This window comes from Ostrea edulis, chromosome 4, assembly GCF_947568905.1.
Source record: "Ostrea edulis chromosome 4, xbOstEdul1.1, whole genome shotgun sequence".
In the NCBI taxonomy this organism is placed as follows: Eukaryota; Metazoa; Mollusca; class Bivalvia; order Ostreida; family Ostreidae; genus Ostrea; species Ostrea edulis.
In genome coordinates this window covers 66,570,317-66,586,516 of record NC_079167.1, presented here as the reverse complement: position 1 = coordinate 66,586,516, position 16,200 = coordinate 66,570,317, and the positions used below count along the sequence as shown (strand labels likewise).

Below are 16,200 nucleotides of genomic sequence, written 5' to 3'. Positions count from 1 at the left end.
TATCATTACAAATAGTATGATATTGTTATAAAACATATCAAAGGCAAAGACAATGTTATTGCAGATGTCTTATTGAAAGTACCATGAATATACTAATTTTTTGTTTTATCTCATTGCTTTGATTACATATACATAAGTTTATACATTCGGGTTTTGAATTGTGGTAGGTGAAGATAACGAACGTATACAAATAAAGAGTTGGGCAAACACGGACCCCTGGACACACCAGAGGTGGGATCAGGTGTCTACGGGGAATAAGCATCCCTTGTCGACCGCCGTGAGCCCAATGTCTTGGTCAGGTAAACGGAGTATCCAGTAGACAAAATCAGTGTGCCAAGATAACAATCGGTATGAAACACATCACATTTGACCCGATGATAGATTGCATTGACAAACTAAATCATTGCAACGACCATAAAAACCAAGAGTTACGTCATCTTTATAGCGTTTAAACATAAAACTTCAATCAATTAGAATGTCTTACACAACATCCCCTAAAAGTGACAATGAAAACTTATTTCTCTTTTTATTGAAAAAGGACATTAACGGCAAACTGACAATTCAACTTTATGATAAACGGGATGATTTCAGATTCTCCATATTTATGTAGAAATATTCCATTATCACCTTCATGAAAGGTGAAGATAACGAACAGTGATCAATATCATAACTCATATAAGCAATGCAAAATAGATAGTTGGGCAAACACGGACCCCTGAACACACCAGAGGTGGGACCAGGTGCCTAGGAGGAGAAAACATTCCCTGTCGACCGGTCACACCCGCCGTGAGCTCTATATCCTGATAAGGTAAACGGAGTTATTCGTAGTCAAAATCAGTGTGCCAAGAACGGCCTAACAATCGGTATGAAACACGTCAGACAGCATTTGATCCAATGATAGGTTGTATTGACGAACTAGATCGTTATAACGTATGCAAATGGTGTTTACGTCTCTCAACTGATTCGATACTCAAGAGCTTGATCTGCTTACAAGTTTGTAAACAAGTTGATGGTGCAGAGGTTCCAACAGTCTCGTTTAAAATCAGCAATTCGCAAATTCTACCGTCGTTATACTGATTTCATGTACTCCAGACAATAAAATAATCTGGAATAAAAATACCAGAGTCTTTCACATCTGCTTTGTACTTCTAATATTTTATTGACCTAATATGTTAACGGCAAACTATAAATTCTACGTTATGACAAATGGAATGACTTCAGCTTCTCCATCGTGAACTTCCATTTTTATATAGTAATATTCCATTATCGCCTATATAGTGTTTGTGTCTCCCAATTGATTCGATACGCAAGAGCTATTTCTGCGTATGATCACTTTTTAAATTGAGGCAGGCTACCCACAAAAAGCTGATGCTACAAAGGTTTCTACAGTCTTGTTAAAAGTCAGAATTTCGAAAATTCTAAGGTCTTTATAACGATCTAGTTTGCCAATAGGGTAAAATGCTATCTGACGTGCTTCAAACCACATTGTTAGGTCGTTCTTACATACTGTTTTTGACTACGGATTACTGCATTTACCTGATCAATATATAGGCCTCACAGCGTGTGTGATCGGTCGACAGGGAATGCTTATTCCTCCTAAGCACCTGATCCCACCTGTCCAGGGATCCTACTTTGATCAACTTTTAATTTTGTATTCCTTATAGGAGTTATGAGATCGATCACTGTTCGTTATCTTCACCTTTTCATGCATGATACTTAAAAGAGAGGGGAACGAATGTCGAGCTAATTTGAAATACTGACAAGAGAACTGAAAGAAAAGTGTTTTGACAATCTATTTTATTATTATAATTTTACGTATTGTATCTAAACAGAGGGTTTTAAAAAGAAAGCTACTTCTAATAAAAGTATGTCAATTCTATATCAAATGACAAAATTCTAAATAAAACATTCGAATTCAAAAATATATAGAATTCAAAAATATATAGAATTCAAAAATATATAGAATTCAAAATCGCAAAAATACGTTACATTCATGTTTTTCATCGTTCAAAGTTCAAAGTTTTCATATCTTATAGTCTTATAAATATAATATCTCAAGTTTCACAACATATACTTATATGAACATAATACATCTACTGCAGAGTATAACATATGATAAAGTGATGATGAAATATACAATGTTTAAATGTTTGCCTAATTTTGCAGCCCTTCACCGGAAATGTAAGCGTCTCTATATGAGTGAAAAATTATCTTACTTGTTATCTTACTTGCGTCTCCATATGAGTGGGGAAAAAATTGAAAAGCAAATGCTACTTCATACAGGCAGACGCACATTTCAGAAATTTCGAAGTTATCTAACTTGGAATTTGAACAATTGGATCCGCATCAAAACATTATGAAAAAAAAAAATACCAGGATAAAAAGAATTATCAACGATCGATTGTATTTAAAATTCCGTAAAGCTGTATTAGTACGTATTGTCACCAAACCTTAATTTAATGATAAAAAAAATTATATAACGCCTTACATAAAACAAATTACTCAATGGCGCTTTACAAGGGTAAGAAAAGGAATGCGATAACAAAACATAATTACATAGAATTAAACGACAATATGACCCAAGATCTACATCTGTAAATTATCAAAATAAAACATTATAATTAAGATCGATAGTTCAAGGGGCTTTTTATATGGGTGTTTGATAATCAAAACAGTTTATACATGTTAGAATCTAAAAGCTAATTCATAAAAGTGCGTTTAAGGCGTGTTTTAAAAAATTCAAAAGATGTTGACTTCTTGACGTCATCTGGAAGGTCATTCCAGAGATGTGCTGCGGCGTAGCTGAATCAGCGTTGTCCGTATTTTGTTGGTCCGATTTTTGGCACTTCAATTCGTGACTTCGATTCAGATCGTAACGATCGACTTGGCTTGTATTCATTTAAAAGACTTGGGATGCATGAGGGCGCAGATCCGTGGAAGGAAGAATATGTATAGGTAAAAATATTGTATTGGGGTCGGTAATGGATGGGAAGCCAATGAAGTTCCGCCAGAATCGGAAATGTGATCCCGTTTCTGCGACCTAGTAACTAGACGAGCAACAATATTCTGCACCCGTGGCAGCCGGTTCAATAATCCCCCCCCCCCCAACTCCGAAATAAAGACAGTTTCCAAGTTTAGATGTTACAAAGGAGTTTACCAGGGGTTTGCAAGCTTCATTTGTTAAGTAGGGTCTTATCCGCCCGATGTTAAAGATTTAATTATGACATAATTTGACGACTGATTTCCATTGCAAAATGTTGATCGAAAAATAAGCCTAAATTTTTCACACGTGTTGTACTTTTGACCTGTAGCGTAGGGGCACTATGTTTTCTTATGTTGAAAATAGAATTTGTTCTGTCTTGTCTTGAATTAAGGTTCGATGTCATCAAAGATCCTACAATGTATGTTTATGATGCAGGATTCCATGCGAGATACATAGTTTACCCACTTTTCTTCTGGTCTGATTACCATGTAGACTTGTAAATCTTCTTCTGCATAGAAATGATGCTTCATATCATGGCAATGACATATTGTTCCTATGGGTCTAGTGAAAATACAGAATAATTTGGGTCCAAAAACACATCCCTGGGGAACACCAAAAGGTAACTGACGGGTATCTGACCTAATGGGTCCAATGATAACACACTGGTGGCTATCTTATAAATAGGATCTTATCCATTCATTTAACTCCAGAGGATAGGGAAATGTGTTGAAGTAGAATTTCATGGCCGATACCATAGAAGGATGCTGACAAGTCAAGAAGGACAAGGACTGCCGTTGATTGTTGATCGAGCGCCGACATGATATCGTTATATACTTTAACGAGAGCGGTTTCCTTAGAATATTGAGCACGGTATGTTTATTGGAGTGGATCCGGTAAAAAATATGAGTCAAGGTTACTATCCATTCTACTGGCCACAACTTTCTCCTCGAAACGATAGATTGGAGATTGGGTGATATTTTTTCAAAACCTCTTTGTCAAGTCCAGGTTTCTTTAGAAGAGGTCGAAAAAGCGCCTCCTTTAAAAAAAGAAGGAAACACTTAGAAGAGTTGACTATCCTGGTGATCAAGGGAAGCAATGGTTCAATATACTTTTTGACAAGAGACGCGGTAATAGGGTCGAATTCACATGGTATATTGGGAGTTTTCATATGATAGATTTGAGTTCTTGTTCAGTGGTATGCTGAAACAATGTTAGAGATGGAACATTATAAGGTAAATATTCACTCAAGTAGTTCCAAGTACCGTGTTCACAATGGTTTTGTGATTCATTTTCCTCTTCCAAAGCAATTATGTAACGCACTAAAATTCTTTAATGATATCTTCCAACTTATACACCGCACCTTTCCAAAATGATATGAAGTAAACTTTGATTTCATGCTGATTAAAGCTGATTTTAAATAAGGGGTGTAGACATTACAATTTCTCGATTCTCTAGAAGATTTTAAGGGGTTTACGCTTATTCTTAATAAAGAATATGTATATATAAATTCGTCAAACTAACTTCAATTTCAAATAAATTCGCAAAAAATGTATTTGACGACACCTAGAAGACACTCCAGTGGATATAGAATTCCGTGTTTTTTGGCATCATTATAGACTTTTTTTTCAAACAAGATTCAGACAATGTTTTCTATGCAAATATGCTTGGAATGTGACCCAATGTACTTTCACATGTAATCTATTGTAAATACCGAATGCCTTTTATTTTGCCAGAGTAAAATTCTCCAACCCAGAGTGTGTTGTCATTGTCGATTGTAAGGCTAACTGGCACATTAAGAGAGCAGTTGTCTATGTAGGATATGAATTTTCCATCCGCATCTATAATATGAATTCTATTGTTTTCGCCATCTGTGACCAATATTCTTCCGCCAGTGTCTGTGGTTACACATCTGGGTACGAAACTCTTCCCTTCTGGGTATCTAAACCTGAATTTGCCCGATTTATTCACCACCACAAGTTGCTTCCATGCTTTGTCGGAGACGATAATGTCTTTGTTGTTCTGGTTTTCTGCTACAAACATCAGGCTACGTTCTGGGGAGTAAAGAGCTTGACCATTGTCATCAAACTGAATTGTTTGCTTCTCTTTGCCCTTGACATATCTTACGACTTTTGCTTCAGTATATGAATCATTTTTTAATGCAACAAGTATGTTTTCCATCGAACATGCGCAGATACTCCATGGCTTCCACCCGGACAATTTTAAGGACAATTCATTCCTCTCTTTCTTCCGGACGATGTACACGGAGTGGCTATCAACATCTGTATAGAACAATGCTCCTTCAGGCGACACGGATATGTCCTGAGGATGAAATTCACAAGATTCTGCAAGGACTTGCAATACTGACCCTTTCAAATCAATTTTCTTCACTGAACTATCATCGCCACTACACCAAAGTTGACCAGGGTGAAGGAAGGCGATTCGCCAAAGCTCTTCAAACTCTGTGTCCACTTCTGTAACGACCCCGGCTTCTTTTAGCAAGGCCGTCCTCTTGCCCTGATCTTCCCTAATTTGATATCCCGGCGTTTCTGATTTTGGGGATGATTGTATTTCTCCTACCTGTTGTCTGATTGTTTTCTTTTTAATCTCTGAAGCCTTGAAAACAGGTTTAGACAATGCCGGTCTTGGTGGCATGAATTTGAACTTGTCAACTGCTGATCTGAAAGAAACAATTTTAGAATAGTCGCCTGACTTCACAATTTTCTTGTTTCTCTCGATTTCCTGTTGCAACGAAGAGCGAAGATCCTCCATATGGGATACACTATCTTTCATGGCAGCCATATCTTCGCTTTTCATATTTCTGGCTAATGATAGCTCTCTCTTGATCGCAACATCAACTTCCTGATGCAATCGTTTTCCTTGCTCTTGAATACCAACTTCCAACATCTCGTGACTTCTTGATAACTCCTCTGCTTCTTCTTTCATTTTGGAAAGGGCGCTGTCATAATGTTGCATAATTTCATTTTCCATGAAACTAGTGTCTTTTATTAGATCACGTTTTTTTCCATCAAAGTATTCTGATAACTCTTTGATTTCATGTTGGTTGTGCAACTTAGATAATACACATTTGCTGCATATGGGGATATTGCAATCTTCGCAATGTAGTTCACAGATTTGTCCGGAGTGAAGGTCACATTTCGCCTCTTTGTGTTTTATTTTTCTTGAAGTATATGGTACGATTTCGTGTTTTCTGGAATGACTATTGGACACGTGATGCCCAGAACACGGTCTACACATTTTCACTTGACAGGAATCACAGTGGACTTCTGCAGCTGCTGTCGAGCAGGAGTCGCAGTAAATGACATCTTGAGCCTGTGTCGCCATTGTTTCATCTCTAGCAGCAGTCTCTCATGGCATTCTATGAAGAATAAATATTCCATTTAGGGTATTACATATCTGATATCACCTGAAAAAAATCCTTAATTTGACTTTTCAAATGGCAGTCTTTTTTTAGATATCCAATCTCCTGGCACTATGTACAGCTGTAAATACTGGGAAAGTATAAACCGGTATATCAGTGTGCTCTTAGACTTGGGAAAGTATAAACCGGTATATCAGTGTGCTCTTAGACTAAAAAAGCACTGATTTTAGGTCTGAAAAAGCCCGGTGAAAATCCCTTGCCAAAATATAGGATGAAATGAATTTGTGTATGGCTTAAGATATTCCATGTATAATGAAAGGATAATGAACAATTTTGAAGGATTTAGATCAACATAAAAGTTTATTATTAAATAATGATGAAAGTGAAGCAGATGAAATTCACATGACTGGTAAATGATGTTAAATTCTAGGTGCAATAAATCAGACAGTAAACAAAATTTTGAAAATTCCTATGGTGGATTATTTTCATTTGATGGACCCTTCAAAATGATACCATGATTACAAATATTCCACCATCCATTTATTAGATATGAAATATGGTCATTATACATTGAATACCTTAAATCATTTTTAAAATGTTGCATTGTGTTCACAAAATACAAACTGTTTTAAAAGGATGTTAAAGTGAAAAATTCAGTTATTTTTCTGATGATAAAATGCATCGTAAGTGTTTTGGTTTTTTTTGCAAAATTAAACTTTTTTAGAACATTTCTGTGCAGAATTCTGAAAAAAGTAACTTGAATATCAAGAAAGTGTTAATTTCAAAATGCACATATACATGTAAAGAAAGTCTCAAAACGAAATATGTCCCTACTTACGTTTTCGCTCAAAATTCCAAAGAGCATAAAATTATCCCAACTTTCTTTTTGATTTATAACGAACCAATTCTAATCATTCAGACGAAAGAGATGTAATATTAATCTATCGCGTTTAGGGGCCAATGAAAACTTGAAGGAATTATAAAACTGTACTATTTTAAAGCTAATATTTGTGTCTGACTAAAACGAAACTGCAGATATACTCGTCAGGTCTCCCGGAAGTACTGTAGCCTAGTAACCGTACGTTTACATTAAGGATATGTAATGAAATTATTGTCCAATTCCATCTTACCATCTTATCTTCCAAAATTTGCACTAATCCCTTTCAAAGTTGGAAGTGGTAAAAGCCTAAAAATACCCGACATGCATTTCGCCAAGGGCGGTATTCTGCAAGGTATCAGGAGAACTCGTACCCAGGAGAACTCGTACCCAGAATTTTGGGTACGAGTTCTCCTGGAGAACTCGTACTCATCTATATGTGGGTACGAGTTCTCCTGGACAAAAACTTTGTCATTTTACCAAATGAAAGTGTGGGTACGAGTTCTCCTAGGTACGAGTTCTCCAGAAGTCATCTGCAAGGCCTACATGTACATTGCATCGTCGGACATCCACGGCCTTTAATTATTAAAGGACGAGATCAGTCACGGGTAGACTGAAGTGCTTCGTTTGAATCTCAAAATCTGTTTAAATATTCAATCGGATGACTGCAAATGTTTAAAAAATACAATTTGTTCGGACAAGGAGAATGGTCCTATCAATACCTTGTTCCTGTCTATTTAGAGGTGGAATGACACTAATTAGCATCAGCTTTCGTGTGATATATATTATACGAAAGCCGATTAGGATCAATAAAAAAAAAAATAGTATGCCTTTCTTTCTCGAGATCACGCTTTTCATCCACGTTATCACGCTTTTCTTTCGCGATAATACACCTTTGTTTCGCATTATTACGCCTTTCTTTCGCGTTCTTTCACGTTAAATTAATACGCCTTAAAGTAAAGTAAAGTAAATTTTATTTAAAGTCGGCACTATATACATTCAACATGTCAAACACAAGCTCTGTAGAGCTTTTTAACCGACTATCACATTCAAGTATATCAAGGACAAAGACACATAGCATGCATGTACACATATACACAGACATATCACAGATTAACAAAAGAATACAAAATAAAAGAAAACTTTCATGCAAGAATATACAGATACGAAAGCATAAGACTACGAGGAAGAAATAAAATATAACAAGCAAGAGCATATGAATAAAAACCATCATTAAATTTCAAACCAATTAGCTATGTTTGCTGTTTCAAGTAAAAGCTGTATAGTATAAGAGTTTTTGAAAATAATTTAAATATAATTAAAATAAATGATGGTAGTAAATTAATCATATAAATATTTAAAATTTCATTGCTGATGGAATTTACTAAAAAATAAATAATAAAAGTAAAAATAGAAAAGAAAGGTCTATTGAGCCATGCAGACACACACATAAACGCTGCATAGATAAAAAGAGCAGAAGCAACATATAAAGCTACGTACAATGGACCTAAGATCTGCATGATTTACACTTACATGTGGGGCCAGACCAAGTGGAAATAAAACTTTTAAATTGATTTAAGGTGGTAAGATGCCTAGCTTCATTTGGCAAAGAGTTCCAGATCTTAGGAGCACTGTACCTAAAGGATTGCAACCCATACCTGGTTGTCCTGACACTGGGCACAATGGCAGTGTTTGTGTATCTAAAACTGTAAGAGTGATCTTTAAATGCAATGATGTCATGAAGAAACAGAGGGCTGGATTTGTTTATAATTTTATAAGTTTCTATAGCCAGTGTGCGCATAAGCCTTACTTTTAAGGTTGGAAGAAGAGATTTATGAAGCAATTCATCATATGTAGAAACATAATCATTATATATGAAACGAAGGGCCCTTTTCTGTAGGTTTTCCATTTTTGTGGTATTCTTCTCCGAGCAGAAGTGCCAGGTAAGGGGGCAGTAGCTAAAATTTGATAAAATAAAGGAACGGTAAATTGTGAGTTTACTTAGACGATTAAGATTGTGTCCTATTCTTTTTAACACATTTAATTGCCTAGCTGCCTTCCTTCAGATGTCAGTAATATGGGAGTTGAAATTTAATTGGTAATCTATGGTCATCCCTAATAGTTTAACCTCAGATTCACTGCATAGAGTAGTTTCGCCTAGATCAAAAGTTAATTCTAAATCTTTGCTCTTCTTTCCTACTGCCTTAATTGTTTTGCATTATTTAACGCCTTTATGGAGCGCCAAATTAACATAAACTCAAATAATTGAAGATATCTTCAATTATTTGAAGATATCATCAATTCAATTATTGCTCTCTTTAATTGAATTAATGCGCGCATTAAATCAATTATTGCTCTCATCAAATCAATTAATGCGCGCTTCAATTCAATCATTGCTCTCATCAATTGAATTAATGCGCGCATCAATTGAATTAATGAGAGCAATAATTGATTTAATGCGCGCATTAATTCAATTATTGCTCTCTTCAATTCAATTGATGAGAGCATCAATTGAATTAATGAGAGCAATAATAATAGATTTGATGCGCGCATTAATTCAAATATTGCTCTCTTCAATTCAATTGATGAGAGCATTAATTTCGTAGAAATATTGCTCGCAATAATTGATTTAGAGCTCGGTATGAATAATTTGATGATCTCTTTAATTCAATTGAAAATATCTTTAATTATTTACAATGCTTTTGTATAAGGAATTAATGCGCGCATCAATTCTTTTAAAGAGGGCAACAATTCAATTAAAGAGATCATTAATTCAATTGTGGATATGTCGAATTGAAGATATCTTTAATTATTTAGTTGCTCTCTCTAAAAGAATTATTGCTCTCTTCAAATGAATTAAAGATATTATTAATTCAATTGAAGAGAGCAATAATTGAATTAATGCGCGCATTAAATCCATTATTGCTCTCATCAAATGAATTAATGCGCGCATCAATTCAATTATTGCTCTCATCAATTGATTTAATACGCGCATTATATCAATTATTGCTCTCTTCAATTGAATTGTAGCGCGCATCAATTCAATTGTTGATATCATTAATTCATTTGAAGAGATCATTAATTCAATTAAAGCGCGCATCAATTCAGCAGAAGAATTAATGCTATCATCAATTCATTTAATGCGCGTAATAATTCAGAATTGAAGATATCATTAATTATTTGAAGAGATCTTTAATTAAATTGTTGCGCGCATCAAATGAATTGATGATATCTTCAAATAATTGAAGATATCTTCAATTATTTGAGTTTATGTTAATTTGGCGTTCCATACGCCTTTGCTACGCATTATCATACCTTTATTTTGCGTTATAAAGCCTTTGATTCGCATTATTATACCTTTAGAATATTATAGCTCACCTGAGCCGAAGGCTTAAGTGAGCTTTTCTGATCGAATTTTTTCCGTTGTCGTCGTTAACTTTTCACATTTTCATCTTCTTCTCCAGAACCACGGGACCAATTTCAACGAAACTTGGCACAAAGCATCATTGGGTGCAGAGGATTCAAGTTTGTTCAAATGAAGGGCCACACCCTTCTCCAAGGGGAGATAATAGCAAAATAGTGAAAATGCATTATCAATTTTTAAAAATATTCTTCACCAGAACCACTGGGCCAATACGGAAGTTCCGAGTTCCCCAAGAGTTATTTCCCTTTGTCGAACTCTTCCGTAAATTATGACGTAAATATGATGACAGTGGGTACATTTGCTAATTATTATCGTTGTATTTTTTCTTAAAAGATGATATCCAGAGTTTCTGAGACCATCCTATCTCAGGGAAAAGGCAACTTTAGTATGTTTATGAGTATTGGATAACAAAATGGCTCAAACAAATATTGTTAATTGCCATCTTTCTTTGATAAAAGCGTCACTCATGTAGAAGAATAAACGAATAATGATTCAATAGCCAATTTGATGATCTTATTCCAACAAATTATGCTTGATATGGCCAGAATATGCGTACCAGTGATTGATATAAACAAAAGTTACGCTTTTATTACATTTATCGTACGTAATCGTTATGTACAATGCCAGTCTACGATATAATGTATACATTGTGTACCCACAATACGTCATAAAATGCGAAAGAGTTCGACAAAGGGAAATAACTTTTGGGTAACTCGGAACTTGCGTATTTCAACAAAACTTGGCACAAAACATCCTTGGGTGAAGGGGATTCAAGTTTGTTCAAATGAAGAACCATGCCTTTTTCCATGGGGAGATAACAGCAAAATGGTGAAAATACATTGGTGAGTTTTAAAAATATTTCCTAGAATCACTGAATCAATTAAAACCAAATTTGGCACAAAGCATCCTTGAGTGAAGCGGATTTAAGTTCGTTCAAATGAAGGGTCACGCCCTTCTCCATGGGGAGATAATTGCAAAATAGTTAAAATATATTTATTTAGCAACTTTTAAAAACCAGAACCACAGGGCCAATTTCAACGAAACCTGGTACAAAACATCATTGGGCGAAGGGGGTTTGTTCAAATTAAGGACCACACCCCTTTCAAAGGGGAGATAATAGCAAAATAGTGAAAATACATTAATGACTTTTAAAACTCTTCTCCACAACCATTGGGTCAATTTCAACCAAACTTGGTACAAAGCATCCTTGGGTGAAGGGATTTCAAGTTTGTTCAAATGAAGGGTCATGCCCCTTCAAAGGAGAGATAATCACAAAAATGCAAAAATAGGGTGGGTCATTTAAAAATCTTCTCAAGAACACTGAGCCAGAAGAGCTGAAATTTACATGAAAACTTCCTGACATATAGTGCAGATTCAAGTTTCTTAAAACCATGACCCCGGGGGAAGGGGGGTTGGATGGGGCCACAATAGGGGATCAAAGTTTTACATACAAATATATAGGAAAAATCTTTTGAAATCTTCTTCTAAAGAACCACTGGGCCAGAAGTACTAAGATTTACATGAAAGCTTCCAGACAGTGCAGATTCAAGTTTGTTACAATTATGGCCTCTGGGGATAGGATGGCGCAACAATAAGGGATGAAAATTTTACATACAAATATATAAGGATAATCTTTAAAATTCTTCTGAAAAACCACTGGGCCAGAGAAAAGTTTACATTTACATGTAAGCTTCCTGACATAGTGTAAATTCAAGTTTCTTAAAACCATAGCCCCCTAGGGGTAGGTAGGGTGGGGCAACAATAGGGGATCCAAATTTTACATACAAATATATAGGGAAAATCTTTAAAAATCATCTGAAAAACCACTGGGCCAGAAAGGTTTACATGAAAGCTTCCCGACATAGTGCAGATTCAGATTTGTTAAAATTATGTCATTGACAATTTGATATAATTGTTATTTTGAAAGCCTTTCTGGTTACATCAGATTTACTTGTCTATCAATTTTCATTTCCATAATCTGAGCACTTGGCTGTTCATCATTATGCTTTGTATGATAATTAATACATACAGGTTTATATTTCACTAAAGTTCCTTAAATCTTATCTGGTATTTTATATATCACCAAAAACATTTCTTAAATAAAATATTTCTCATATTCTCTTTTTGTTCAAACTAACTTGAATATGGAACTGCAAAGGATAAGAGTTATCTCTCTTCCCAAAAGAATTCAAGTATCACCCCTGTAATACTATAGACAGGGAAAATTCAAGTATCATCCCTATAATACTATAGACAGGAAAAAATCGTTTAGTTAAATTGATGAAATATAACTCCATTGGAATGCTCTATGATACCTGTATTGTCTTCAATACCTCACATGGCATTTTCTCATTATTTTCACCCACAAACAAGATCACCCTCAAATCCATGTGTTTTCCACATGAAAGTAAACAGCCCGACTCCACCCAAGGTCATAGTCTAAGCTACCAAGATAAAATATGTTCCTACGTAAACAACTAATCACTCCTATAAATTATGCAAAATAATTTCCTAATTAAGGTTACAAAATTAAAAGAAAGGATATAGGGGGGGGGGGGGGGGGGGGGGGGGGGGGGGGGGGGGCACACACACAACAGACTAAGTTTGGACAATTCATGGTGTGATAACTCAAAATCACAAACAAGCTTAAAAGTTCACATAACAGATAATTCATTTTAATGTTCAGTAATGCTAAATTTAAAACATATCCACTATAGCAGCAGTTTCTGATCTTTCCTTTAGCCAGGCAGGATCTTCTTTTCTATTATTTTGCATAAAAAATATTTAAAGAAATGATAGGTACACATGTGTTCATTAGAAATAAAGCGCTTCTTTTTTTTGCCATTGACGGTATACATGAATCCAGGAGCAGTAAGTTAGGACACACTGCTTTTGTCAAATCAACTTCCCTCATCCACTGGAACTTCTAATACTCTTGGTCCATACAGTAGAACATATGCTGAATGCCAGTCACCTAAAAACATTCATATCATTACATGCGTCTATCAAATCCCTCCACAGAAACATTCATAAACATTGTGCAACTTTCTGCCCAATATCTCAGACATTTTTGCTTTGAAAATATGAATCATATTTCATGGGAATAACTGAACAAATGGGATTGGACAAAAGTTCTGGGACCCGTTTTACAAAACAACTTACGACAAAATCGTAAGTCTTAAATTGTATCACACAGTTATTAGTTTGAATGAAGGAATTAAAACGTTTCTGAAACTTATTTTTCAACATTATTTCTTCACTATTTTATATTGGAGTGAATTATCTTGCATTAAACGGGAGAATTCCAAAATGTCGTAAGTTCTTTTGTAAAATGCACCCCTGGAATTTGGACAATCTCTACCAAGAGTTGGCATTTTCATACCTCAAATCTCTGTCAATGTCTCAAGACTTTATAAGATTCTTACAAAAGCCAGTTTAAGGCTTTCTTCACTTTCATACCCAATCAATAGTTACGAAATATTCTGCTTAGTTTTTATCACTTTTTGTTGAGTTTAAGCTGAATTATTACTGGTACATAATTATTTTGTGTGATAGAGTGAGGTATTTTGAGAATTAATATTGAATAAAGTAATAACAAGAGATGTTGGTAAAACACATATGCCCCCCCCCCCCTCAAATGGTGCAAATTGAAAAGGGTTATACACACACATCATTTAATTGATAGCAGTATCATCAATTCAAAATATTGAACAGACAATATCATCCTATGTCAAGAGTGGATTGACCATGTGACCTAAAAATCAATAGGGGTTATCTACTCCTATGATGTACCAGTGTACCAAGTTTGGTGTCAATCAAGCAAATAATTCTTAAAATATAGAAGACAATATATTACTATGTCCAGTTTAACCCTTGACCTTTGACCATGTGACCTCAAAATCAATAGGGGTCATCTTCTCCTGAAGATGTACCAGTATACCAAATTAGATGTCTGTCAAGCAAAGGGATCTCAAGATATTGAGCAGACAGTATATTTCTTTGTCCAGTTTGACCCTTGACCTTTGACCATGTGACCTCAAAATCAATAGGGGTCATCTTCTCCTGAAGATGTACCAGTGTACCAAATTAGATATCTGTCAAGCAAAGGGATCTCAAGATATTGAGCAGACAGTATATTCCTTTGTCCAGTTTGACCCTTGACCTTTGACCATGTGACCTCAAAATCAATAGGGGTCATCTTCTCCTGAAGATGTACCAGTGTACCAAATTAGATATCTGTCAAGCAAAGGGATCTCAAGATATTGAGCAGACAGTATATTCCTTTGTCCAGTTTGACCCTTGACCTTTGACCATGTGACCTCAAAATCAATAGGGGTCATCTTCTTCTGAAGATGTACCAGTGTACCATGTTTGATGTCTGTCAAGCAAAGGGTTCTCAAGTTATTGAGCGGACAACATGTGGTCAACCGACTGACTGACAGGTGCAAAGCAATATGCCCCTCTTCTTTGAAGGGGGGCATAATCAAAGATTAGCACATAAAAAAGTTTTTGGGAATGAATGCATCAGAATATGAATATCAGAAAATATGGAATTTTTTACTTATAGTGCATGTGGTATGCATCAAATGAACATATACAAACATAGGGGAAGTCACTGAAACAAAATCAGATGACAAGTTTGGATATCTCGGACCAAAGGATATCTCATAATTTTGTTGAATACTCTTGGATATCTCAAACTACTCCCAGACTTTGAGATACAAATATTTGACTATATTTAAAAAATTGCAGAAGAAAAATCTGCCATCTGCAAAAGGAATTGTAATTCTGAATTGAGATGTTGACGGAGGTGTGTGTGAAGTACAAACGACAACTCTAAGTAGAAATCCCTAGAGACATCAGACATTTAAATCCTGTCAGAGCTTGTATTTAGCATTACTGTATAAAAGATATTGTAAGAGTTACCTCCTCCTGACAATTTCAGCACATCTTCAGCTGTCACATTCGTTACATTATCATCATCAAACATAACCCACTCTTCTGAAATACACAAAAAATAATCATACAATTGTTATCTAAATCCCAAATAAATCTCCACATACACTCTAAAATACTTGTACTTCATGTGACCTCCATTTACAACTTATTTCTGGGCTGCTTTCAAGATCATAGCGGCTAGCCTAGCTGCTAGGCTAGATATCTAGGTATTTTGAACGCACTGTATGAATTAACGTTTGTTATCACTATGTAGGTCTAGCCAAGCACATCGTTCAAGATTGTAGCGCTACCAAGCTCTACAGAGCCACTACGATTATCTTGAATGCAGCCCTGCTTACCTCCTTTCTTTTTCACCCAGGCAACATAATGTCCACTAGAACTAGACCGTCCTTTATGAGTCAGCACAGCTTGCAGTTCATAAAACCCACTGTTGTTTGATCCTAAGTCTGAAACATCAGCATTACCACATTAAGCATGAAAATTTATCAAATCATAGGGTTTACCATTATAACCAAGATTTGATTTGTTACATTACCGTAAGTCAGACTGATAACCAATAAGTAAGAGGTATCTCCTGT

At 35.4% G+C, this 16,200-nt stretch overlaps 2 protein-coding genes across 3 annotated transcripts in view; both read right to left on the bottom strand.

Moving 5' to 3' along the window:
• Nucleotides 1-1,779: 1,779 nt before the first annotated feature.
• On the bottom strand, nucleotides 1,780-7,631 carry LOC125670865 (uncharacterized). 2 transcript variants are annotated; one of them, XM_048906290.2, is made up of 2 exons: nucleotides 7,493-7,631; nucleotides 1,780-6,359 (listed from the first exon to the last, which is right to left on the bottom strand). In XM_048906290.2, the coding sequence occupies exon 2, from the start codon at nucleotides 6,323-6,325 to the stop codon at nucleotides 4,682-4,684; it is 1,644 nt and encodes a 547-aa protein (XP_048762247.1). In that variant the 5' UTR covers nucleotides 6,326-6,359; nucleotides 7,493-7,631; the 3' UTR covers nucleotides 1,780-4,681. The 2 variants fall into 2 exon arrangements, with proteins under 2 accessions (XP_048762247.1, XP_048762248.1); XM_048906291.2 differs by having other exon boundaries at nucleotides 7,201-7,588.
• A 5,691-nt stretch (nucleotides 7,632-13,322) lies between these two features.
• Nucleotides 13,323-16,200, bottom strand: part of LOC125670866 (ubiquitin carboxyl-terminal hydrolase 14-like) — a 13,291-nt gene continuing 10,413 nt past the window's right edge. Inside the window, exons 17-19 of the mRNA XM_048906292.2 lie at nucleotides 15,961-16,068; nucleotides 15,590-15,664; nucleotides 13,323-13,637 (exon numbers count right to left, since the gene is read on the bottom strand). Of these exons, the coding sequence (XP_048762249.1) occupies nucleotides 13,564-13,637; nucleotides 15,590-15,664; nucleotides 15,961-16,068 (257 nt within the window). The 3' untranslated portion in view covers nucleotides 13,323-13,563. The remainder of the gene's footprint in view (nucleotides 13,638-15,589; nucleotides 15,665-15,960; nucleotides 16,069-16,200) is intronic.